Below are 25,852 nucleotides of genomic sequence, written 5' to 3'. Positions count from 1 at the left end.
TCGACAGCTCCGGCACAGGTGTGTTTTCTTTTCTTTCGCTGCCTTAAATAGCCGCTTCCCTCAACCCGCGTCCATGTAAACAAAATACCTGCAGAAGGACATTGTGTCAGCAGACTGCCACAGTGTGTGTGTGTGTGTGTGTAGGTGTGCCGGTGTCGGTGTGTGTGTGTCAGGTTTCAGCCAGCAGAGAGATTAGAGCTGTGAAGCGTCCCCCAGAATCAGAGTGAAGCATCTCCGGCGGTGCTTCAAATGCAGCAGGAAAACGCTGCGGCAGGAAGACGTTCGGCCGCCATTCCTCTGTTCTCCAGGCTTTATTTGACCTGACGGCCGTGTGACGAACTTTATGTTTCAGTGTGAGACAGAATGATTGAGGTGATGAACATGTAGACGTTTGGAGCAGAGTGGTGAGGTGGCGCGGCGCCAGCAGATGATCTGCTTTCATGCAGGGCAGTAATCAGAATCGGTATGTGATTCAAAGCTTCATCGGCGCTGAACTGAACTTCAAAGCCACGCTGCCACACAGAGGAGGGGGGGGAACAGCTGCCGCTGAGGTCATCCAGGCAGCTGCCACCCCCCCACAGCCTCGTTCACTGTCCCTTTCATTCACACACACACCCCAACACACGTACACCCATACACACACCCTGCTGTGTGTATGGGTGATCACACAGCAGTCGGTGTCGGTGGGCGGAGCCTGAAACGAGTAGCAGGTTTTATTAAACGGAAATATTCACAACAGAAACAAAAATGTATCACCTGTTGGATACCAACAGCCACAGAGATGAAGACGCAACCCGAGTTTTCATCGTCTGTCATTTTAACCAACATGGCCGAAAAAAATGCTGACAAAAAAAATCCAAACGACTTTCAGCCGTCAGTATTTAAAGGGCCGGTACCTCAGAAAAATATCTGGTTAAAAATGTTTCCCTCATCAGAAACAAACCTGCAGCATTGCTTTGACTTTTTCATGTTTGAGAAATCCTTCAGTCTCCATGGCAACCATCCAACTGCAAAACGCCTGGTTGGACCTAGCCCCGCCTTCAGTCGCAGCTCCTCCCCCGTTGGTAAAAATGTTAAAGGGTTAAATAGGAGCCATGTTGGGATGACTTCCTGGAGGCGGATCTTCAGAAAGAGCAGGCACTTCTTAAAGAGACAGAGGCCCAATTTGAAGGCTTTAAATCAGGAAGTTAAACTTTTTTCAATGTCAATGTCAAATTTATTTATATAGCACTTTAAAAACAGGCACAGAGCTGCACCAAAGTGCTGTACAAGAATGACAACAACACAAATTAATAAAAACAAAGTATCAAAACACGAGTTCAATTAAATGCCAAGGAATAAAAATGAGTTTTAAGAAGCGATTTAAAATGATCCAGGCTGTGGGCAGATCTAATTTGGAGAGGTAGATTGTACCATAGAAAAGGAGCAACAGCAGAAAAAGCCCGATCTCCTTTCCTCTTAAGTCGGGTCCGAGGAACTGTCAGTAAAAGCTGATTATTAGAACGTAGGGTTCTGGACACGGACTGAGATTTTAAAAGTTCCCGAAGATAAGGGGGAGCTAATCCATTTAAAACTTTATAAGTTAATAAGAGAATCTTAAAATCTATTCGATAAAAAACAGGCAGCCAATGTAAAGAGGCCAGTATGGGCCTTATATGGTCACGCTTCCTGGTTCCTGTAAGAAGTCATATAATATTTATATTACTTTTTATAACTACTTTTATTATAGGATTGTTTTATAAAATGACTATATGCCAGGAAAACACAGAATCCTCCCTCTTTAAAATAACAATATAGACATTTTCAGTTTCGTCCACAGTGATATGAACCACTTCCTGTGGCAACAGAAACTACAGAAACCTGAGAACTTCCTCCTGGTTGGACGGACCCGAATGATTCTCCTTCCTGAGATTTAATGAAATAACTTCTGATGAATCACTGCAGTTAAAAACGCCTCTGCAGATAAAAGTTTTAAACTGAACCACCAGCAGAGTCAAGATACCAAATCAGGTTTCCTCCTCCTGATATTATTTAATGTTGTTATGGTTACTGAACATCCAGACTTGTTGGAGCCGATACCTGTAGGAAGGGAGTGTCTAAACTTTTTTAAATATTATTTTTAAAACTAAAATCACCAAAAATGTGATTGTTTTTTAAGCTGTAAACAAATATAAACAATTTGATTATGCATAAATGTTAATGCAAACATAAACATTTGGGGTTTTTAACATAAACAAACTATGACCTATTTTAACAAAATAATCAGATTTTTTTCAAAGGAACATCATCATAGATGCAAAAGTAAAAAATAAAAATAAATAAAAATCCTCCAGTTTGCAAGGAAACCAGATCATCATTTTGTGTTGCGCCTGACATTTTTATAAGAAGATTTTAGTGATATTTTTGTCCTATGTATTCTTGAATTGTGGTTTGGAGACCGTGCAGAACCAGTCTGTATGCCATAAATGGCCCCCGCGCCTCACTTTGAACACCTTTATTCCAGAGTATAGGGAAATTTCGTGTAAAAAGCAGCTTCTTGGAGCTGTTTATAGGCCTAAAGATGCAGCTTTATGAGTAATTTCTCCCTGTAACGTGGAACATCCGGGTTGGAAAATTAAAAGGCAAACATGCTAGAGCCCCAGTTAGGATCCAATATGGCCGCCATTCTCATAAAATATCTCCAACATTAATCAGAACAACAGCTGTTGAAAATTAAAAATCTGCTCTTATTTGCTTTTATTGGTCATAGTGGTTAATTTGGTTATAAACCACAACAATCACCAAATCCCAGTTGTTTAATGAAACTAAAAGCTCAACACAGTTAAAACGTCTCAGATCTGAAGTTTATGACTTTAATTGTTCATTTACTTCTCTATGAGACGGATTCAAGGTCACTAACTCTGTTTCAGTATACCTGACAGTTCATGTGCACCAGGTAATCCTCAAAAGCAGGAAGTGGACTACAGCGCAGGGCATTCTGGGTAAATTGAACAAAAACACACTAGCATTAGCAGGAGAAATAACTTGTGATTTTTAAAATTTATTTTTTATCAAAGACTCAAGAAAAATCCTTCAACACTAAAATCTGACGCCTCCATCTTGTTTCCATCTGGTGAAGAAGGAAGTTGCTCTCAGTGTCTTCAGAGGTTTTTGTGTGGTTTCCTTCAGTGGTTGTTGGTGCAGCGCCCCCACAGGCCAGGAGGGGAACAGGTTGGTTTGACTCAGAACCAGCTGGAGGTGGAGCAGCTGATGGAGTTCTGGTTCCAGTAGAACCGGGTCGACTGGATCACGAGATGAAAAAACACTTTAAGTTTCTCACTGATTGAGAGCAAAACGATCTGATTCCAGGAACAAACCGATTTATTTGTTTTACAACAAACCTACGTTGGCATTTGTTGAAAATTCACCAATTTTGTCATCTTTCTGTAGAAATATATGAAATATTTGATAGAAATGCTAGCTAACACACTATTGGCTAGCGTTTGCAAAGCAGCCAATCCAGGAGCAGCAATCATTTCTCTTTGTGCCCATAAACTGAACATAAGCTGAATTATGTGTTTTGTAGTGAGTGAGTCCAGAATCTACACATTAAGAGATTAAATGTTTAAATCATGCTAACACCCTGAAGTAACACAGCTCAGGTTAGCATGCTGTTAGCATTATGTTATGTGCTTGCTAAATAATTAGCTTTGCTTTTGTTTTAGAGCTGGTGGGTTGCAGACCATGCTCCTCTTTATGCTAGTTTTCTTCTGCTTGTGTGGAGCTGCAGCTGTCTTCCTGCCAGCAGTGCAGCATCGGCTCAGGTTGCAGCGCCGCGCCGCGCTGCTCTGCGGCCGGCCGGCCGTCCCTGCGCTCCTCCCGGTTCCTCCGCTGCTCTGCAGGTTTTAATTGAGATGTCTACCGCCTCAACTGGGAGGATGTGGAGGTGGCCCAGGGTTTTAGCTCACACACACACACACACACACACACACTCACAGAGCATGAATATCAAATAAGCCGCTGTCAGTCAGCCTCACATGCGAGCACCGGCCGCCTGCTCAGGTTTCGCTCTGCAGCTCTCGCTAATCGTAGAAAAATGCGTGCAGAGAACATGGAGGTCGGAGTCATTTTATAAGTATTTACACATTATGAAAGTTTTAGTCCAATGCAAATAAAGAAAGTTGCTCTTTAGCAAAGTGTTAAAAAGCATTAGCATCATTTTAGGGCTATTTGTAATTTAGAAGCAGAATGAAAGAAAAACAGGTTCGAGTTACTTTGGCAGAAACAAAAATCCTCTTAAATATAAAAATAATCTATCCATTTCTAGCTATTTTATTTATCTATTGTATTTAGTTTAATTGGATTAAATAAAAACAAAAGCTGTTGACGTGTGAGCAGAGCATTATAAGCACGCAGTCGTAAAAAACAAAGAACAGTTCCCACTAACTGACTCGTTCAAAGGAATCAAATCTCTTGATCCTTTTCTTTCCACCGGTTCTTCAGTTTTTTCCGGTTTAACCCACTTATCCATTATTATTTTTTAAACACAAGCGTTTGATAAACTAATTAAACTCGTCAAACTTTTAGCCCACGTTTTGGTAAATTAACGGTTGCTTACATGCAGTACCTTGTGGGCCAGTAGGGGGCGCCTGACCGCAGCCTGCCCATTCTCTTTATTCGGATCTCAGGAAATTCCCCAGATCTGAAGTTCAGTTCTCCTCCGATTCTGGGCCAAATTTATCACTTGTGGACATTTGACTCAAAGGTTGGAAAAGATTTTAGTGAGAAACATTTATCTAACGTTACAATTTTATTCTTGTAATTAAGCCAAAATTTGTAATTATTTCTCATAGCAAAAATTATCATAGCATCACAGCCACTTTGTGAAAATATTTCCTGTATTGATTAAAATGGGATATTATTTTTTAGCCGTCTTATTTTTATTTTTGGGTATGAAAATAAAGAAAGATGAGCACAAATCCAAGCCACACTTTTCAGATTTTACTTGTCTTATAATAGTAAATACTTAAAGCGGGTGTGAATATTTTAGCTGCTTTTGGCCACTTTGTTTCATGTTGACGCTGGATGTAAATGTGTGTGTGCGTGTGTGTGTGTGTGTGTGTGTGTGTGTTTGTTTCTAATACCTTGTGGGGACCATTGTCCTGACATATACCACATTTTGGGGACCAACTGCTCCTTGTGGGACCGAAGCCTGGGCCCCACAAGAGGAAACGCTGTTTTTGGGTCAGGGGTCAGATTTAGGACTAAGGTGTGAATTGAGTTTTGGTTGGTTAGGGTTAGGTATGTAATGGATAGGGTTAGGATAAGGGTAAGGTTTAGACTGTAGAAATGAATGGAAGTCAATGGAAAGTCCCTGCAAAGATAGCTGCGCAAATGTGTGTGTGTGTGTGTGTGTGTGTGTGAACATGGAGGTCCAGATGGGAGAGACAGAATCGGAGTCAGATTTCCATAGTTGTTTTCTGGCTGATAAACACACAGATGTGTATGTGTTTTGCTTTTTCATATCAACAAAAAGGACAAGAAAATATGTGTCCTTTTGCTCACAAACACACACACACACACACCCTCTGTCTGTCCCACATCCTCTTGTTCTGCCTGGTTTCACCTGCAGCAGGGAGGAAGACAATAAACGATAAACGAAGGAGGATTTAGTTTTTCTCCCTGCAGTTGCAGATCCAGAATAAAACTTGGCAGGCAGAAAGTTGCAGCGTCTGAACAAAGGAGCGATTCTTACCTGACACACAGGTGGTCTCTGGAAAACCATCAGATTTTTTTCACCTTTTTTTTTTCAGATTTCTTCGTCTTTCATTTTGTTTTTTAGTTTTGTGCCTCATCATCTTTCAGCTCCTCATTTTTCCCTCCTGTTTGCCTTCATGCTTCACTGGTTGTGTGTGTGTGTTTTCTGTGTGTGTGTGTTTTTTATGGATTGCGTAGCGAGTTGAGCTCTAGCAGACCCTAATGGCTCTTAAATACCCGCGGCTCGCTGGCTGCCATCTGTCAGTCAGCAGGCCGTCCTCCGGAGGCCGCTCCGCTGCACTGCCGCGCGCCGCACCGCGCCGCTGCACTGTCAACAGGAAGTTTACCCCCAACAGACCTTTGGCGCCACTTCTACCATCAGACAAACTTTCGCCACTTTCCACCTCCAAAGTCAAGACACAGCAACTTTTAATGCAACATCATCCAGGCTTTAATTGAGCTTTTTCAAAATAAACGTCTGAAAATGCGGCATGCTTTTTTATTAAAGCCCCCTTGAGGTCAAGTTCAGTCATACTGGGTCAGTTTTCAAGTTTTTCTTGGTCTGAACTTTGACTAGGCCAGGACTTGTCAACCTTTAACCAAACCAAACCAAAACACATTTTGCCACCAGTCCAGAAAAATAAACCAGCGGCCGACCGAGCGCTCCAACGCAGCTCTGCTGTTCATGTCTGGAAGTGATGAACTTTAAAAACTAAATACACCCTGAGTGAAAACTAAACCCTCCTGGCTTCTTGCTGAAGGAGTTTCTCATTCGGGTTGGGATTTGTCGCCCCACCGGCTGCATTGTCCCTCTGTAACGCCCTCCCCTGCCCCACCTGTTGCTGAATGGACCCGAGTGCGGCGGAGGGCAGAACCGGGCCCAGCAATTAGTGAAGACATGTTTGAAGAGAGCAGAAAGTTCTCTTTTGAAGTTTTAGAAACTTTTGTTTTGCTGCGGCTCCATCATCAAAGCCGACGGCCGGTCCTTCAGCACACAGCGCCCCTCCTCATCCTCCTCTTCCTCGCTCTCCGTCCTGTCGTCTTTTCATGTCTCTCCCCATTCGCTGCTCTCCTCCACAGCGGGGCAATCGAGCGTAAAAAGCCCAGAATCTTCTACAGATGCTTTGATGAGGAAACTTTTCTCAGTCACAGAAATGCTGCAGGTTTTGATCCGAGTTTCATAAAAACTTTATTTTTTGTTGAAGGCACTGCTGTTGCTCCATATCTCAGCTGTGCTTTGATGACTGACTTTCTCACCTGAACCCCTTTGCAGAAATATTCACTTGTTTTGATATTTTACAGAGCCGATAATTGAAAACATTTTCACTAAAACCAAATAAAAGGTGCAGCATCTGTCTGTTAATCTGCTCAGAGTCAGAACTCTGCAGAAACATCTACAGCTCACTCATCTGATAGCATCACTTCACTGCAGGATTCAGGTCTGAACTTTGACTAGGCCATTCCAAACCTGCTCTGTCCAAACTTTTTGTCACGTTTGCCAAAATAATTGAATCAAAAAGACCTGAGAGACAAAATGTCCTCAACTAATAAGTGCAACATTTAATTTTTCTCAGTTGAAGATTCAACAACTTTTCTTTTTTTAAAATCATTTTTTAGTGGATAAAAAGGAATTAAATGATTTCTGATCCAGAAGATCAAGATTTTCCTTGATGTTTCCTGTATTTAGTTAATTTATCAAATTAATTAAAAGCAGATTTGGGTGCCAAAAAGTCTTATTTTGAAAGTTTCTGATTGAGAAAATAGAAACTCTGTTTACATCAAATGATGCATTGGAGCCATTATAGATGGAAAAAATTAGACATTTCTATCTAACAACTCAGAAATACTGAAATTAATCTCATAAATAAAATTTTAAAAAACGTGGAAATTTCCAATGCCAGAAAATTCAGTTTTTTGTTTTAGAAATCTTTCTGAATTATTACTAGAAAAGTTTTATTGTCTGAAACTTTCCACGTTTATTTTTCTGGAAAATTACAAATTTTTCAAACTCAAAAATATCTTTGTAGCCTAATTTCATAATAGGGACACAAAAGACCCGTTGGAGGGGTAAAACAATAATAAATAAATAAAATGTCTTTGTTTTTCCTAGAAAAGTTCAGAGATTAATCTTAAAGTTGTTTTATTTAGTTCAGACGTTTCTGAGTTTTTCTAGGAAATCTTTTAAATCAGGGGAATCAAACTCCAGTCCTGCAGGTTTTAGATGAACCTCTGGAATGAAACGGTTTAATTTCCTCCTCCTGGTGTGGATCGGTTCTCCAGAACCTTCATGACCCAATTATTCTGTTCAGGTGAAGCAGCAGAGGCTCATCTAAAGGTTTCAGGGCAGCGGGCCTCCAGGTCTGGAGTTTGACTCTCCAGTTTTAAATAGCTTGGCAGAAAATTATTCCAGTTTTTTTTCTCTCTGCAGTGAACATAATATCAACACTGCAAAACTTACATCTGTCTTGAACTGAAGCAAAGGGCCACGTTCAGCGCAGGGGCCACCAATGGACCCCCCTGACCTAAAACATCTCAATGTTCTCCACCAGTCTTTCTGCAGCCTCCAGCAGGTTTTCCTTCTGCATCTTCCCATAGTATGATGCTGCCACCACCATGCTGCAGCATCAGAACCAGTAACAAATATCCAGTGTTGGTTTGTCTAATTTAAAACCAAAAAATGTTTATAAAAGCATTTTATTGTGAAGCATCAAGTGTGTGTGTGTGTGTGTGTGTGTGTGTGTGTGTGTTTGTGTGCGTGTGTGTGTGTGTGTGTGTTTGTGCTTGTACTCACATGCAGAATGTTGCTACATTCCTGCGCGTTATGTTTCACATAAGTGTATTCATGGTATGTTATGGTGTGTTTCAAGGTAAAGTGTGTGTGTGTGTGTGTGTGTGTGTGTGTGTGTGTGTGTGTGTGTGTGTGTGTGTGTGTGTGTGTGTGTGTGTGTGTGTGTGTGTGTGTGTGTGTGAGTTTCTTGTGCAAACAGAACGATGGTTTTGTGGTGCCTCTAGCAGGCTGAAGTTTGATCACAGTGACAGCTCGCTGAAAACCAATATATGTGCAGAAACCCCCACCACACACACACACACATTGCTGTCTTATTTGTCTTTTTAACACTTTTCTTTTCTCCATTTAGACACTTTTTGTGCTTAAGACATAAACTCCTCTGCGGGTTTCAAACATGTGGGATCAGCTGATCGTTCTCAACGTTTTCCATCCAACAGAAACGTTTCAGATTGTTTCTCTGAAGCAGAAACGACCAACGTCTGGCTGGAAGCCGCTGAGGATACAACAGCTGGCCCACATCTTAGCAGACAGGAGCTGAGCTCTGATCGGCCAATCAGAAAGAAACTGAGCTCTGATTGGCTGAGCAGAGGTTTGACTGTTTAGAGTGTTTGAGGTGGTTTGTATTTCACAAATCAGTAACAGAAAGTCTTTTTTGCATTACACCAGTCGTGACCATCTACAGGAAGTTACTACTGACGGAAACACTGAAACACGACAGGAAGTGGTAGGAGGATTATTCACATGGAGGATTTTAATTGCATTTCTAATTTAGTGTAAACACAAGTTGTTTTTGCCACATTAGTGAAATATTGACAACGTTTTGCTCATATTTGTAAAGGAAATAAATTCCAAAGGAAGTCATGGACAGAGATATTTCAGTTTTTATTTTATATTAGTTTATTAGTTTTACAGCCTGGATAATCCAGTTAACGATTACTTGATTACTAAACTACCTGATAATTATTTTGGATTAATCAAAATTAATCTGATTAACCATTTCAGCCTAACTGTAAATAAAAAGCAGATGTGAATTTGTTGCATGTCGCAGAGTGTAAACCTGCGCGGTAAAGTTGTGACCTGCACGCGTGAGCTGCAGCCGCCATGTTTCTGAGGGAAAGATGGCTGCCGTCGGGCTGAAGCGGCACAGCTGTGCGGTGTGATGAGCTGTTTTACTTTGCTGTAAATTGTCGTTCATCAAAGGGAGTCTGTCCGCGGGATGCGCCCTTCGCCACGCGCCCTTCGCCACGCGCCCTTCGCCACGCGCCCGGCCGCGTCCGCCACACGCTGCATCTTTGAACCTCAGCAGACAAACACAGACATGCAGCAAGTAAACTTGAGGAGCTCACACCAACAGGTTGAAGAAACAACTTGGAGAGCAGAACAACTTTATGAAAAAGTTCCTTCCTGCTGCAAAAACTGAATGAAACCCATCAGATGGTAACGGGGTCAAATGGGGTCAAACGGGGTCAAACGGGATCTGAATCAGTAGACATTTAACCGGAGGATCTTTTGGTACGCGGAGCCATGATGGAGAGTTGAAAGTGGGAGCCGAGGCCAGCGGTTTGTGTTTCAAAGGCGGCACGTGGCGATGAATGTGAGAGATTTGTCAGTTCAGCGAAGTGAGCCGGCGCCTTGATGTTAGCTAGAGTTACAGCAACGCCGCATGCTCAGGTGGAAAGGCTCCGAGACACACACCCCTCCAGGCAGCTACATGACATTTAATGTTTCACTTTCTGTCACATTAAGTCTAGGGGGAGGACTTCAGCACATTCATTTAGATTGACTACTGACGTGTTAATCATTTTTAAATAAATACATTTGGGGGTTGTTGTTTTGTTTTTTAAATAAAACTATTTGAAGTGGGTCAAATGTCTCTGTCTGCATTACAAACTTCTGCGGTTTGAAATTAAGACTAATTCAGTACAAAGTTGACATTTTAAAGCACTTTGGCTCCTTACGTTAGCTGTTAGCACTGATAGTGTAGCTGTCACAGTAATAAATCAGGAGTTTCTGTATTTGTAATATTCTGTTCCTTCCCCCTGAGATGTTAAACAGAGAATTACTTCACCCTAAATGGAGCCAGAGCGAATCAGAGAGTTACTTCAGAGCGAATCACGCTGCTGCGTTGGCAGGTTGTCTGCAGCGTGTCAGAATGTAGCTTTGTTTTCCTCAGCCTTCCTGTTAGTTGCTGTAACTCTCGCTCTCTCCAGCCCTGAATGAGCCACAGTCCAGCTTCTCATGCTCGCTGCAGCTTCTTGTGCCTCTCTGCTTCGTCTGACTTCATCTTAAACAGGAAGCAGCCGAATCTTCAGTCAGCAGCAACTTTCTCACCGATCCGTGTTATAAACCTAGCCTGCTAAGTGTTTTGCTTTCACCGATTGGGAAAAGGTTGGATTCCTGAGTTCATGAGCTTCAATTGCCAATCGAGCTGAAAACCACCTGAGTCTGGTTAACAAATGATTTCCTGCCGTTTCTCAGTTGAAAACAACCTCAGGATGAGTCAACAGCCTCTGAAACTCGGCGGAAACGTCGAGTCGTGCTGTGAGACGTTGGCTGCGTGACATGAAGTCTTTCTTTAGCAGCCTGTTTGCAGCGTTGGCCTCGCAGCGCCCCACCTGCACGGCTGAACACTGCAGACGACCTGCGAACGCAGCAGCGTGATTCGCTCTGAAGTAACTCTCTGATTCCTCTGGATCATTTCTGACCTGGACTCGCCTCCTGATGGTCGTCGCCTGACCCATCCAGGATGGAAAACCGCCAGCGTAGCTCAGCTTCTGGCATTTATCTTCTTTTATTCTCTGTCTCTTATCAAAATATTCCTGTGGATTAATAATAAGGAAAAGAGAATAATAATAATGCAAATGAGATTTCTGTACGTTGCACGACGTTATGAGAGGAAGAGACTTTTTGAGCATGAAACAAAAAGTTTTTAAAAATCTGAACTTGTCAGTGTGAACTCAACCTGCTTCACTCTCAGGTTTCTTAAATGTCCTTATAAGGATTCCTGGCTGCAGCGAGACGAGTTTCATACCTGGTAAAAAAAACCCAGATCTGAAGAAGGACGGAGAGAAACTCTCATCTTCCTCCTCAGTGTGACGCCGCATCGTTCATTTCCCGAAAACGTGTGTAAAAGCCGGTGTGTGTACGGAGTAAAAACAGCAGGTTGCTTTTGTTCATGACTGTACAGTCAGCCTCCGCCCTCATGCCTCACACACACACACACACACACACACACACAGACACACACACACACGCACACACACAGACACACACACGCAGACACACACACCCACACACACACCCACACACACACAGACACACACACAGGTGGCTGTAATTAGCGTATAAAGCCCATTCATGGCTGAGGATCAAACCTGCGTGCCGCTCGGCTTCAGGAAACACAAAGCTCTGTTCAACGTTGGATTCACACACTCGCTCGCTTTCAGCTGCTTCGCTCTTTATTTCTCTTTCTTTGTTTTGGTTGCAATGATTGCATGAAGAAAGGTTTCCCCGTAAACGTTTTTTTGTTTAGTCTGTGAGTGAAACGGGCCTCTGTTCTTCTGCCCTGCAGGAACTAAAGAGTGCTCCATGTTTATTCCTGAGAGTGGAGAGAAAACACGGGATTATGGGTTAAAACCCTCAGCTTATCCAATCACACAGCTTGTATTTTTGCAGCCGTGTGCAGATTTGTTTCTGTTGAAAACACTGAACTGTTCAGTGCAGCAGGTTACTCTACAAATCTGACTTGATTCAGTTTCAGAATGGCAGATATTTTTCAACATGGCTGCCTTTTTTTAAACCAGTTATTGTCAGAAAATGTTCCCTATTTTTCATGACTTGGAGAAAATAAATGTCACATCATATTTATTTGGTATCACTGGACTTTACTGGTTTCAGACCAGTTGTCAGCTAGGTGGAGATGAGAGAGACAGTTGTGTTAATGGTTAGCATTAGCTTCTGCTAATTTGTTATGTTCTGTGGTTTAATGTTAACTTACACTAATTTTCTATTTGTTTAGTGTGTTAGCTTTAGCTTCTGCTAATATGTTTATGTTTTAGCATCAGCTTCCTCTCATTTTCTATGTGGTTAGCTTAGCATTAGCAGAACTACAATTCTTGTTTAGTGAGATAGTGGTTAGTAAACTTAACATTTTGGTTAGCTGCTCCCACAGCTGACAATAAATGCAGCTGATTTTAGTGCAAACATACATTCCCCAGTACAGACATGGCGGCCATCTTGAAAAAGGTCCACCGGAAACAGAAAAGAAGAAATTAAGAAAATAGATATAATTTCTATAATTCAAAAATATGTAGGCTATGATTTCAAACCAAACACATTCGTCTAATTTAGCTAAGTTTTTTATTCCACAACAGCCTTGGCGGCCATCTTGAATTTATTGGTTGTTGCTGATCAGTGCTGGTCAGCTGGCTGAAAGAAGGCTCCTATATGTTTCCCAAACATTCAGCTGCTTGGAAATGACTCTGCTTTGGAGAAACGTGGAAATAACAGCAGTTGGCTCCGTTCAGGGAAAACTTTCACATTTAGACGATTTTCCACATCAAACATTTGACTTTTGAGGATTTCTTAAATCGGTGTGGGTAGAGCATGATTTAATTAAGCCACTTAGTCATACAGAAATCAAAGAGCTCTGTTTTATTCAGCTGTTCTAAACTCAACATTTCTAAATGTCAGTAGAAGGTTTTGTATTTGTTTTGTTTAAATATCGTCGCCTCTGTTTAAAGAGACTTTTAGAAAAGTCAGGATTTATTCCTTAGAAAGTTTAAGAACGAAATGATTTCTTTCTTTTCAGAAGTTATTAGAGTTAATACAATTATATTTGTCTCTTTATTGTTATATTTGTTGAATTTTCTCAGTATTTTATTTAGAAAAATTCAAACGTCTCTTTGAAGTCATGGATTCTCAAACATTGGAAATGAATCAGTTTTTCTCTTTTTGGTGAAAAATTTTCTGACATGAATAAAATAATGTCCATAAAACTTAGAATTTCTTGAGATTCATTATCATAATTTGTAATTAAAGAACAAACATTGTTAAGAGGTGAAGCACAACTCACACATGGAGGCCTTTGTCCCGACGCAGGTTCGAATCCCGGCCTGGTGACCTTCATCGCGTGTCTTCCTCATCCTCTCATTACGGTAATCCTACTCATTACCGTTTTCCTGTCAATCAAATAAAGTTCCACTGAGCCAATAAAACCTTAAAGAAAACAAAAACATTGTTTAGAGTTGACTTTAACGTAGAAATATTCTTTCACTGCTGTGACAAAAGCCCAGGTTAAATAAGCTTAATAATAATCAGTGCTGATTAATTCTTAGTTTTAAATATATAATTGTTCAAGCCTGTCCATTTCAATCAATTAAAATGTATGAAATTATCTGATTTTAGCCATTTTAATGGTTTAGCATTAGCATCTGCTAATTTGTTACATATTTAGTGGTTTATTAGCTTCCACTCATTTTTGTGTTTGGTGGTTTGAATTAAGTTCTGGTATTTTATTTTATACGTTTAGCAGTTTAGCGTTAGCTTCTGTGTGTTTAGCATTAACTTATTTTTGTATGCGTTTAGTGGTTTTGTGTTAGTAGAGCTAAGATTATAGCTTAGCAAATTAGTGTTTACTGAAAAATCACTTTTTCAGCTATTACAAAAATGTATGTTAAATAAGATTAATAATATAAAAACCTAATTAAATAAGTTGGGGCAGCATGTTGTTTTAGTTTCTCAACTTATTCTTAGTTTAATATAGTTGCTAAAGACAGTTAAGTCAACTTCGAGTTGTTATAATCTGACAGTCAGCAGATTATAATCCTGTATTTTTCAGTGTAATCCTGCTTTTGGAGAATTTTAGCGTTGGATCCTCTCTGACTGAGAAGTGATGCATCGTCTTGTTTTCCCATCCCAGCGCACCTTGAAGCTCTCGCAGAGAGGAACTCTGGGTAATCAGTCGCATGTGATTCACCGTGTGTGCGTGCATGAGTGCGATTTGCTCATTCTGTCGATTTTCTTGACCAAATAAGCCGGAAAGCTGGAAGCGCCCCGGGCCGAGCGTTGCCGTGTGTTCATCATATTTCAGAGCCGGAGCCCAGAACGGCACGTCGTGTAATCACATTTGTAAATAGCATCGTAAAGTTGTCCTCGTAAATGCTTGTTGTTTTCCTGGCGCTCCTCAGGGCGGTGGGCGGGGCTACAGGTGTGTGTGTGTGTGTGTGTGTGTGTGTGTGTGTGTGTTTGTGTGTGTGTGTGTAAGACGTGTTAATGAGCTCACATGTTCCACAAAGCGGGTTGAGCGTTTTTCACTCGGAAACAGTTTCTGTGTGACGGATTCCTGTTCAAATGGAGCTGGAAGATGTCATCGCCTGACTCGCCTCTTTAACACGTCCAGTCAGTAAACCTGCAGCGCTCGCCGCTCCGGGCGGCCGCCGCTAGTAAATCTCTGGCCCTGTTTCCAGTCCAGCGCCGCGTTTTTACCGCCGCCGCCTCTTGACCTCTCTAAAAACGCCGTCACATCCCGACTTGTTCGCTCTTTCTCTCTGTCGCCGGCGCTTTCAGCGTCTCTCCCTCACGCTGCTAATGGCGGTCTGTGCAGCGGCTCGGCCGGTAATGGCTTCCATACGGCGGGCGGGAGGCCGGCCCACGGGACCCGGGGGTCCAGATGTGGACCGCGCTCCAACACGGGTCCGGACAATCTGACGGCTTTAGGGAATGCGAACTTTTCCATGTGGAGCTCGTTTGGGAACAGATGGTGTTTACATTTTTATTGAGAAGGTTGTTTAGATGTTGTGTAATTGTTTACAGAAAGGAAATCTGTTGGATTGGAGATTAAGGGGGATTTATACCCCAGATTTCCTTCAAAAAATCCCAATACTTCTTCATAATGTTCAGTTATCAGGTGGAAAGCCAGAAACATCTGATGTTGATGAAGGAGAATGTTTCTCTTTGTTTTACTGTCGATGTAGGAGGAAAACAAAGGAGTAAATTTCCTCCAAATAGTTGGAAAAGTACAAACTTTACTAGAAAAACTGTGAGACTTTGAGGTTAATCTAAGAAATTTTATAGAAATGGATTTGATTTTGAGTTTGGAAAATCAAAAAATTTCCTAGCGAAACATTTTCTTAAAAAAAAAAAAAAACCTGCATATTTCTGAGTTTGAAAAGTTAAAATTTAGCTGGAAAACTAAAAATTTTGAGATTGATCATGGAAATCTTTGAGAAAAAAGAACATTTATCAGATTACTAATAATCTGAGGTTTTTTGGGGTAAGTTTACTCGTCTGATACACCGTCGTAGAAAACAACATATTTAAAGCAGTTTTTTAATCAACTTTTACTGTAATTTCACCCTTTTGATTTTCTGACTATCCAAACTTTCTGCTGATTCTTTTATTTTGAAAATTTCTACATCCCAGACAGACGTAATAAACTGAGAATAATCCAAGTTAAGACAGAAATTAAGGCAGAACTCTGCAAAATAAGTTTAAAAATCTTTCTTGTGTAAATCAGATCTCCATGTTAGCAGCTTTAGCTTCACCACAACTAAGGTTGATTGTAATACAGCAGGATCCTCAAACATCTTTCATATTTATAGTTTTCAAGCTTAAATTAGTTGAAAAAGTCTTAAATTTGAGCTGTAAAACCTGCAGACAGCTTTTTGTAAAATTAACTTCAACTTTAAGCGACGGTTGATTCTGGTCATGAGAATATATCTGTAACGTTTACTAGCTCAGGTTTTGAGGGTTTTTATTTTAACCTTTATTTCACCAGGATAAAAAGTGGCTCAGATTAAAAGCCTTTTCTCTGAGGGGGTCCTGGCCAACAGGCAGCAACAAAACACAACACAGAAAATACACAGTTAAAAGAAAATGTTAAGCTACAAAAACAAGTAGGTGTCATTGAATTTGCCTCAAGAGCTTTTAGTTTGGATGTAAAAGCATCAAATGAGATCATTTCATTCAGTCCCAGTGTCTTTAAGCAAGTTCCAAAAAGAGGGCGTTCTCATAGATCTACAGCACATAGACATAACAAGAAACCAACTGATTTATCTTCATATCTGAGCTTAGCAGTTTGGTGGAGCTACGGCTGGAAAATAAATCAATAACGATATATACTGCAATAATCACGTGACCCGTATCAATAGGTAGTGTGTCTCATAGGATATTCAATATATGGAATATTCAGTGAAGCCCGAGCCAGAACCGCACAGCATTCTGGGAGATGTAGGCAGAGGAAAAACGATCAATGTGAGGTAAGCTAGCTGGTAGCATCAACTGACTCACTAATGCCTCGGTTGCCTAGCAACAACCTGCTGAGTAACAAGGAGTTTCAAGTTCCTCTCTAATTTTGGTAACCTAGCAACGACTTGTTGAGTAGCTTGCACAGTAGCAGTTTCAGGTTTTGGAAAAGAGCCTGATAACTTTTTAAAATTAAATATAAAAAACAACACCGTGAAGAGAAAGATATAAAAAGCCCTGAATCAATAATTATCAATATGCACTGATATAAAACATGGCAGTAGTGATAAGTTTTTCAGCCATATTGTCCAGCCGTAGCCGGAGCTGCTGGCCGTTTATGACCGCCGCGCTGTGTGTGATGATCCAAGCCTTGCTGAACGGACTCGGGGAGGAAAGCAGGAAACGCCGCGTCGCCCTGCAGCGCAGAAACATTCTGGATCTTTCCAGATCCCACAATAACAGAAACCACACAGAACGGCTTTCATTGTTTCTACGCTGTAATTGGATGATGGAGTTATAATGATAGTGTGTGTTCTGGTGGGGGGTCGCTGCTCTGACAGGCCGAGCCGCTGCTGAAGGACAAATGGTGTTTACTCTGCTGGTCAGGCTGGAGGATGGCTTCCAGAGGAGCGATCTGCCTCTCTGCTGCAGGAGTTCAGGTTTTAACGCTTTATTCTCCCCAAACGTCAGCGGTTCATCAAACCTGGACCAATTTTTACCCCAAAATAAAAACCAGCATGAGTCAAGTCTCTGTTGATGAAAAAGAAACTTTTAAAGCCTGAATGAACAGGGAAGAAGCTGATTGGTGGTTGGGGTTGATCAAACGTCCAATCAGGTTTGGTTTTTATCATCGTTGTTAAAGTTTCCTTTAAACTGAAAAAACCTTAAATAGCCTTGAACAGATCTTTGGCTACATTCACAAAAAAGGTGAATGCGACACGAATCTGACTTTTTCACAGCAAGATCAACCAAGTTCTGATCTTTTCACCCCCAAACAGCCGATCTGCTTCTCGTCCATAAGTCAGACCAAATCGTATTCAAAATTTTTAAAAGCGTTGCAGTTAGTCCGACATTCACGTCATTTACGTGAAACGTGCGTCATAATTCTGCATCAGAGGGAGCCAGGCGCTAAATCTGCATGTAAACAATATTTTAAAAGCTTCCAGGCCACGTTTTGGTCTCAACTGGCCTTTTTCAATTACTGAGACTTTAGAATTTATTTCATTTGTTGTTTTGTTTTATTTTGAATATTTAAAATGTCTTCCACTTCCTGTGACAAATGTTAGTTATAATTTAAAGTTTTTAGACATGTTGCATGGAAATTTCGTGGATGTGCACATGCGGCTATGCAGACTCGTTGCCATAGCAACAACAATGGCACTATTTCAGGATTCAGAGCAGAACATTCAATCCATTCATACAGTTTTATGTTTTCAGGCTGGATGTTTATTTTGGGATTATTAATAAGTGATCACTGTGGTACATTAGCTACCAGTGCTACTAGCTAATCTAACACTGGCGGTCAATCAGCTCATTTAAACACTGACATTGATGATATGTCAGAATTGTTTAGGTCGCCTTTTTTCATTTTTTTGCTCAACTGAAACACATCAAATTTGACATCACATCTACATGTTACAGTTGTCAAAGTCAAGCTAGCGTACCTGCGCTACTTCCCTCACCCTCACTATTTTTTCTTGACCTTGTCATCTAGTTGTCTTACTGTTGTCAATTAGTAGCAAAGCACTGTGTCCCTTTTTCTTTTATATATCGCATGTGAATTTAAGCTTTAATAAGTTATGTTGACACGTTGACAACACCAATGCTAGTTATTGTCAGTTAGCAGTTTTTTGCCCTCCAGCAGGAAGCTGAAGGTTTGGCCTCTCACTGCAGGGGCTCTATTCATCTTTGAGAATCTCACATTATTGTTACTTAAAAACAGCCCCAAAACAACAATATCATCGTTTATTGCTGTAACCTCTGGGATGATTTATCGTCCAGAAATATTTGTGACAGTGACAGAACTGCGCACAGATCTGGTTCTGATCCCGGTAAAAACTTGTGCATCTTTTTCAGCCGCAGTCATGTATATCTTGTGTGTCTGTGTTAAACCTTGGAGGAACCGGAGCCTCTTTGGATCCAAACGGACTCCTATGAACGGGACAGCTGGGACTCGTATTTCTGGCTTCTCTCTGCAGACCTGAAAGCAAATATAAGAAGAGGTTACACAAACACGCTGCCTTCCACATGTGGCCGTGAATCTGTGAGCCGGAAAGCCGGTTAGGAGAGAGGAAGGCGAAGGACGCTAGAACGAGGCAGAAACCGAGAAAGATGGAAAGCCCCAACAAAGCGTTAAAATCTGGAGCTAAACGCCACAAACTGAACTTGGAGCCGGGCAAGCCGTGCTGCCAACACCCGGAAACGTCTCAACTTAGAGATTTCTGGAGTTTGTTCCGAATTCTCGCTGAAGCAAAACCAGCAACCATTTGTTGTATTAATGAATGTGGATGCTATTACTGAGAGTTTATGAGAAATTTATTAAAAACAGCTGGGAGGAGGAAGAAATCTCTGCTCTGTGAAGCTGAGCCTCAAACCCAACTGTCAGGTTTTATCCCAACAACCAAACCTTTGGGAAGAGTCAGCAGAGCTGGAAGACATGTTGAAGTCCAACCGTTCATCCATTGGCATCTTATTATTAAACTTTTACATTGTCATCATTTTTGCTGTTTTCTCTGTAATCTGAATCATTTTCTTCTCTGTGTGGAGGATCTCTGGCTGATCTGGTTTACAGTCGATCCTGAGGGGAGGGGTTCGCTAGAGGGGATTTCATTTCTACAGCCTAACCCTTATCCTAACCCTAACCAAAACTCAATTCACTCCTAAATCTGACCCCTGACCCAAAAACAGCATTTCCCCTTGTGGGTCCAGGCTTTGGTCCCACAAGGAGCAGTGGGTCCCCACAGCGTGGTATATGTCTGGACGATGGTCCCCACGAGGTAGTAGAAACAAACGCACTCACACACACACACACACACACACACACACTGCGGGGCTTCAAACAGCGGCCCTCCTCCGTTCGTGCGGCGGTACTGAGGGAAAAAAAAGGTAGAGAAGATGGCGGTGTGCCGGGAATGCTGAGACCTCAAGTTACGTCGGAGTGGAGCGATGCAGGACACATGCAGCCCCTCATGTGACGCCGCGCCCTGCAGTAACTTATAGCGGCCCTGCTGGCAGGACGGGAGCCATGCAGGCTGCAGGATGCTATTAATATTGGTCCTCATGAACCAACAGAGCTCCTTCAATACGTCAGATTAGCTCACTTCATGTCTGTTTGGAGCTGAAATGGAGAAAATTCAGTGGAAAGAAGACCCAACGCTCCTGTGGCGAGTGAAAGGTTGGTGGGGACACTTTGCATTCATTTCAAGGCTTTCATCACAGAAACGCTGCAGGAGGTTTGATCTGGTTTAAAGGTCAGAAGAGAAGTACCTGACCTGACCTGACTTGACCTCACCTGACCCTACAGCTGAGCTCCCCTCTCCTCCAAATCTTCTGCTTTTTAAACACAGCCGATGATGTAACAAGATTTCTGATCCAAATGAGAATTTCTTTGGTTGAACCAATAAAAATGCAGCTTTCAAAGATCACATTTGTCAAGATGGCTGCTGATTTGATTCTTTCAAGCCAATAAAATTTTCCGATGTTACTGGAAGGGGACTTAATGGTTAGTGTTAGCACTGCTAATTTTTTATGCTTTTAGCAGTTTAGTTTTTTGGTTTGGCATAAATAAAGCAAATTTTTTTGCATTTTGTTTAATTTTATGTGGATTTTACCGTATGAAAGTTAAAAATTAGAGAATATTTAGTCGCTTCTGTCTTTCTGCCACCAGATGACTCCAGTTTGAGGAACGGAGAAGGCAAACCTGCCGGCGGCTCCATGCAGCCCCCAGACCTGGCTGGGAAACCGGGTAAAAACTCATTAATTATTCATATTAATGTAGGAACATTGTAAAAACTCATATTCATATTGACAGCATCGGGATTCTGAGTCTGAGGAAATGTTAAGTTTTGCACAAAAACTTCAAAACTGATCAAAGTAATAAATTATTGGACTTTCTCTGCTGACTCTGCAGATTCTAATAGTTTTGAGTTTTTAATTCTTGTTTAGTTTTGATTTGTTGTGACTTTTGTTAATTCAGTTTGTTTTAATTAGTTTTTACAGTGCGTTTGCTAGTTTTTATTAGTTAAATATTTTTTGGTGTTAAATAAAGACAATAAAGTTACATTAGACCTATTTAATTAATTTGTACGGAATCTTTTGACAAATTCAAATTTAGTAAACTAGAAAAAATCACGTTGATTTAAGAAGTTTATTAGCTGATTTAAGGCAAATTTTAGCTGTTAAAGTAAAAAAAATTGTTTATGTTGAATAAAAAAGCAAAGTAAGTTCAGAAATTGTCAGACTAACATAAAGTAACTTTTTAATCCAAAGTGATTTGGGTTAATTTATTAATGTTATTTTAGTTAAAAGTCATAAATTTCTTTTTTACTTTCCATTAACAAAATAAAGTCATGTTGTAAGTTTTTGAGTGTAGTTTCAGTTTTTAGTTTTTTCATAGTTTGGTTCATTTTAGGTGCAGAATTGATAAAGGTCAGCGAATTGTGATCATGTTTCCATCGATTGGTCAAACAGAAGATACTCATTTTGAAAAATTGTATTTAATATTTCTTGGCCAACTGGCTGATTCTGGGGTTTTATTCTGACTTTTACTGTTTTATTTTCAACACATCAGTTCGAAAGGCTAATAAATAGACTCAGAAATGAAGGACATTATCCATAAAGTCAGTATGTTTTAGTTTCATAAACGTCCAGTTAGTCTCTTTCTTTCCTTCGGTTAAAACATTTTGCTCCGTTTGGGGATTTAGTTTCAGTTCGCTGTAACCTCTGGGCTCAGGTTGAGGTTTTGGAGCGTCTCCAGCTGACGCTCTCCTCCTGATGGATGATGCCGTAGCTGAAGGTCCAACAGGAACAGAACCAGAGCCAACTTTCTCTCTGCAGCTACCTGGAGGAACCCAGGCTTACATAAGCTCTCAGCTCCTATTAACACAGGAATCACTTCTAACTGGAGCGCCGAGGTCCAGGTTCTGTTGGGCTGGAGTCTGGATCTTTTCCTGCAGCGTTGGGAATAACGTCACGGTTCCTTCCTGACTGAAACATGAAACCTTCGCTTACTTCACATTACCTTTAGATGCAAAATGAAACGAGGAAATGTAAATCTGTGAAACGATTAATCGGATTAAGAACAATTAATCGTTTTTTTTAAAACATATGAAAAATATATAAAAAAATAATCAGAATTGATTAAGAGTTAATTGACTCAAAAATGTGGTACACACACATTTTTGAGTCAACACAATATATATATATATGTGTGTGTGTGTGTGTGTGTGTGTGTGTGTGTGGGTGTGTGTGTGCGTGTGTGTGTGTGTGTTCCTGGTACAAATTCAGTGAAAAAAATCTGTTGAGCAACTTTTGCATCCAATTATTTACCCGTTGTATTGATGTAAAGTGCAGCAGCATCAGGTCATTATTTTTTAGCTGCAGATGCATTTTATGCTACAAATATTTTGCATTCCATATATCCATTTTCTTTACACCCTTGTTCCCTAATGGGGTCGGGAGGGTTGCTGGTTCCTCTCCAGCTGCGTCCCGGGCGAGAGGCGGGGTCACCCTGGACAGGTCGCCAGTCTGTCGCAGGGCAACACAGAAAACAGACAGGACAAACAACCACACACACACTCACACCTAGGGAGAATTTAGAGAAACCAATTAACCTGACAGTCATGTTTTTGGACTGTGGGAGGAAGCCGGAGAACCCGGAGAGAACCCACGCATGCACAGGGAGAACATGCAAACTCCATGCAGAAAGACCCCGGGCCGGGAATCGAACCCAGGACCTTCTTGCTGCAAGGCAACAGCTCTACCAACTGCGCCACTGTGCAGCCCCATATTTTGCATTCACTGAAGGAATTTAAGTTTTTATTTAAAAAAAATGAATGGAGTAATTTATTTGCATCTTTTTTGTTATTTAGTTGCTTTATTATTTTGTACAATGTTGTTCTAACGTTGTACAAAATAAGCTTAAGTGCAGAAAGTGGCATTCTATATGATCTATTCTTTTGATGATTAATCATCAGAATAATTGATTATTCATGAGAATAATCGATTAATCGTCAGGAAAAATCAGCTGAATACTTGATTAGGAATATCTTCCATCTAACAGATGCATCTCCATCAGCTCCTCTGTGATTTAATTTAATTGCTTCATTCTGCAGATTTTGAGGATTATTTATGGGTTCTGCAGCAGAGATCGGACTTCTTGCTGCCTGGCTCTGTCAGAAACTCTGCTGGGTCTCGGACCTCTTCTCCATCCCAGCATGTTCTCGTCCGTCAGTGATGTGTTCCAGCCTGGCCTTCCCCCTGGAGACGCTCTGAATAGTTTCTGTCCTCCTGGGTTTTTTTCCTCTGAAATGAGCTCACATCCAGGAAACCCAGCAGTCTTTCTGCACCGACTTGCTTTATAGCTTCCTGCTTTTCTAAAACAGCTTCAGGTTTCGTTCCTCCGTGTTTCGTGGCTGACAGCGGCTCTCTAAGGAACCGTCAAACCGTCCGCCGGGCCCGTTTGGACCGCGGAGCAGCCTGAGGTCGTCTGCGTCCAGCAGGAAAACTTGGAGCGGCGCGGATGTTTCAACAAACCGAAAAATAAAACCAAGAGCCACAAACCGTTCACTCTGGATAAAACTGAACCGTTGGTTGTTCCCAGTCTGGACTTTGACTAGACAAACCTCCAATAGGTTTAGATTTTTCTTTGCACAACATTTCAGACCCAGGTTGGATGGAGAGCATCTGAGATTCTCATCTGGACTTTGACTAGGCCATGGATCTTGAGGGTTATCAGTAGCAGGAGTTTGAAACAATCATGCAAACAATTTTCATTTCAAAGCCTGAGCTGCTCACATCAACTCAAAGCTTCTTTCCCATTAAAACAACTTTTTTCTTTTAGGATGTTGTTTTGGTTAAAATGCGTCTTTATTCTGACCATTTTACGACTATTTTCTCATAATTTAACAAGATTCTCATAGCCTGACCCTGATATTCTCTTGTAAACCTCAGAGGAGATCCTTTCTGAAATAAAACGATTTGAAAATATTTCATTGACAATAAAAAAATTAAAAAAAATCAGTTACAATCAGAAATTGAATCTGGTGTGAAAAAAATCTGAAATTTTCCTATTCATCCTATTCATCTTTCCAACCCTAAAATGTGTTTAATTGCATTTTAAAATTTAAGTGCTGGTCGTGTTATTGTGTGGAGTGAAAGCTGAACTTCAGGAGACTCTCTCTCTTTCTTTTTCTCTCTCTGTCTCTCTTTCTCTCTCGCCCGCACTCCCCCCAGCCAGTAGGGGGCAGCAGTATTTTTATCCTGTGATGTGTGCCGTTGAAGTGACCCCTGAGCCCCAGGACAAGCTGCCCTTTGGCTCGCTCTGCCTCTCACCTTGCCTCTCTCTGTTTCTCATCACCTTCACATTTTACATTTTATTGTTTTTTTCAGTCTTTTTCTTCTGTGTTTGGATTTAAATGTGTTTTACCCTCAAAATGAACTTTATTCATGTTTTTCCTGAAGTTGTTTGTTTCCTTGGTTTATTATTTCTCCCTCTCTCTGCAGTAATTTCCAGTTTTCACTAGAGTCTTGCATCTCTTCCTCTGGTTCTGCAGGATTTATTGACTCAGGCTGGTCACAGTTCAGTTCTGCTCCAGTAGCTTTTCCCAGACAAAGGCGAAACTTAAAAGCCCTCCCTGCATGTTTGCTTTGTCGTCCTGCCCGGTTCCGAGTCGCTCGTCGGAGGCCGAACTCCGCTGAGTAATCTCCGTCACATAACTCTTGTCCGGGTTTGTTTACCTTGTGCTGCAGCAACAGCAGCGTCTGCAGAGAGAGACGCAGCAGTTTGTGCTGATTTATTCTCCCGGCCGATGGCTATCTGCTGCGGTTGGGACGTGAGGGCCATAAAATCAAGCGCTCCTGTGAGTGATTTCCTCTCCTCCCGGCCTACTGGATCGTTTTCCGCTTTGATCTGGTTTTACTGATGGCTTTTCACTGAGGACGTTTTGTGTTCAACAGATCCTGGGGTTCAGATACGACCAGGTCGCAGTTCAACCGTTTCACCTTTTTATTTACATACAAAACGATCCCAGCTTGTCATTCTGTGCTTTAAAAGCACGAATTCATGTTTATTTGAAGCTAAATGATGCAAATTACAGTCAGTTAGATAAAGTGAGAAATGATTCTGTGACTTTGAATTCAAGATTTCTGACCCAGGAATGTTTTTTCAAACGTTGAACATTATTTTTGGCTCTTTTGAGGTTCCGTAGGGAACAACCAGCACCATGAACATTCATTCAGTTTGAAGTGAAAGTTGGTTCTGGAAACGCAGATGGATCCCACACTTTGTGTTTTTACCGTTTTTATTTCTTTCTTTCCTTTTTTGTCTTCACATTTTTATTGCTATTACTTTTATTTTTTTAAATAATATCCTGTGTATTCCTTTTTTGATTTTTTAATTTTCTTTTTAACCTCATTTTTCTTTTTATATTTTTTTCCACTTTTTTCCTAATTTCTTTCATTTTGCTTTTTTTCTTCATTTCTATTTTATTTCTTTATCTTATTCCTTTACTTTCTTCTTTAAATTCTGTTTTTATTAATTTTTTCTCATTTTTTTATTGAAATTAGAAAAATTTTAATAAAAGAATACATTTCTTTTTAAATTTTACTTAATATATTTAGTTTTCTCCATTTTTCTTTTTCCTTAAATTTTTCCCTTCTTTTTAAATGTTCCTTTTTCTTTATTTGTTCAATTGATTGATTTTTGTTTTTTCTCCTGTTTTATAAATTATTTTATTCCTTTTCCTCCCGCCTCTCTCTCTCTTCATGGTGTTTGTCAGAGGAAGTCTCGCCGGTCTCTCGTCCTTCGTTGCATCATTTCATCCTAACATCTCGATGGTTTGATGCCGTCAGTAATTCATTTGTCAT

At 40.8% G+C, this 25,852-nt stretch overlaps 1 protein-coding gene across 5 annotated transcripts in view; it reads left to right on the top strand.

Annotated features, from left to right (window-relative positions):
• The window catches only part of fgfrl1a (fibroblast growth factor receptor like 1a), a 56,740-nt gene that overhangs the window by 22,980 nt on the left and 7,908 nt on the right, over positions 1 to 25,852 (top strand). For 3 of the 5 annotated variants that reach the window (XM_044127313.1, XM_044127315.1, XM_044127317.1), the window contains one exon: positions 20,655 to 20,732. The exons of 1 other annotated variant lie outside the window; for it this stretch is intronic. In XM_044127313.1, coding sequence (XP_043983248.1) covers positions 20,655 to 20,732 — 78 coding nt within the window. Of the gene's footprint in view, positions 1 to 14,390; positions 14,479 to 20,654; positions 20,733 to 25,852 lie in introns of those variants that run through there. One more of the 5 variants, XM_044127318.1, reaches the window with a different exon arrangement.

The sequence above is a fragment of the Gambusia affinis genome, linkage group LG09, assembly GCF_019740435.1.
Source record: "Gambusia affinis linkage group LG09, SWU_Gaff_1.0, whole genome shotgun sequence".
Taxonomy (NCBI): Eukaryota; Metazoa; Chordata; class Actinopteri; order Cyprinodontiformes; family Poeciliidae; genus Gambusia; species Gambusia affinis.
This window is presented reverse-complemented; position numbering and strand designations above follow the sequence as displayed.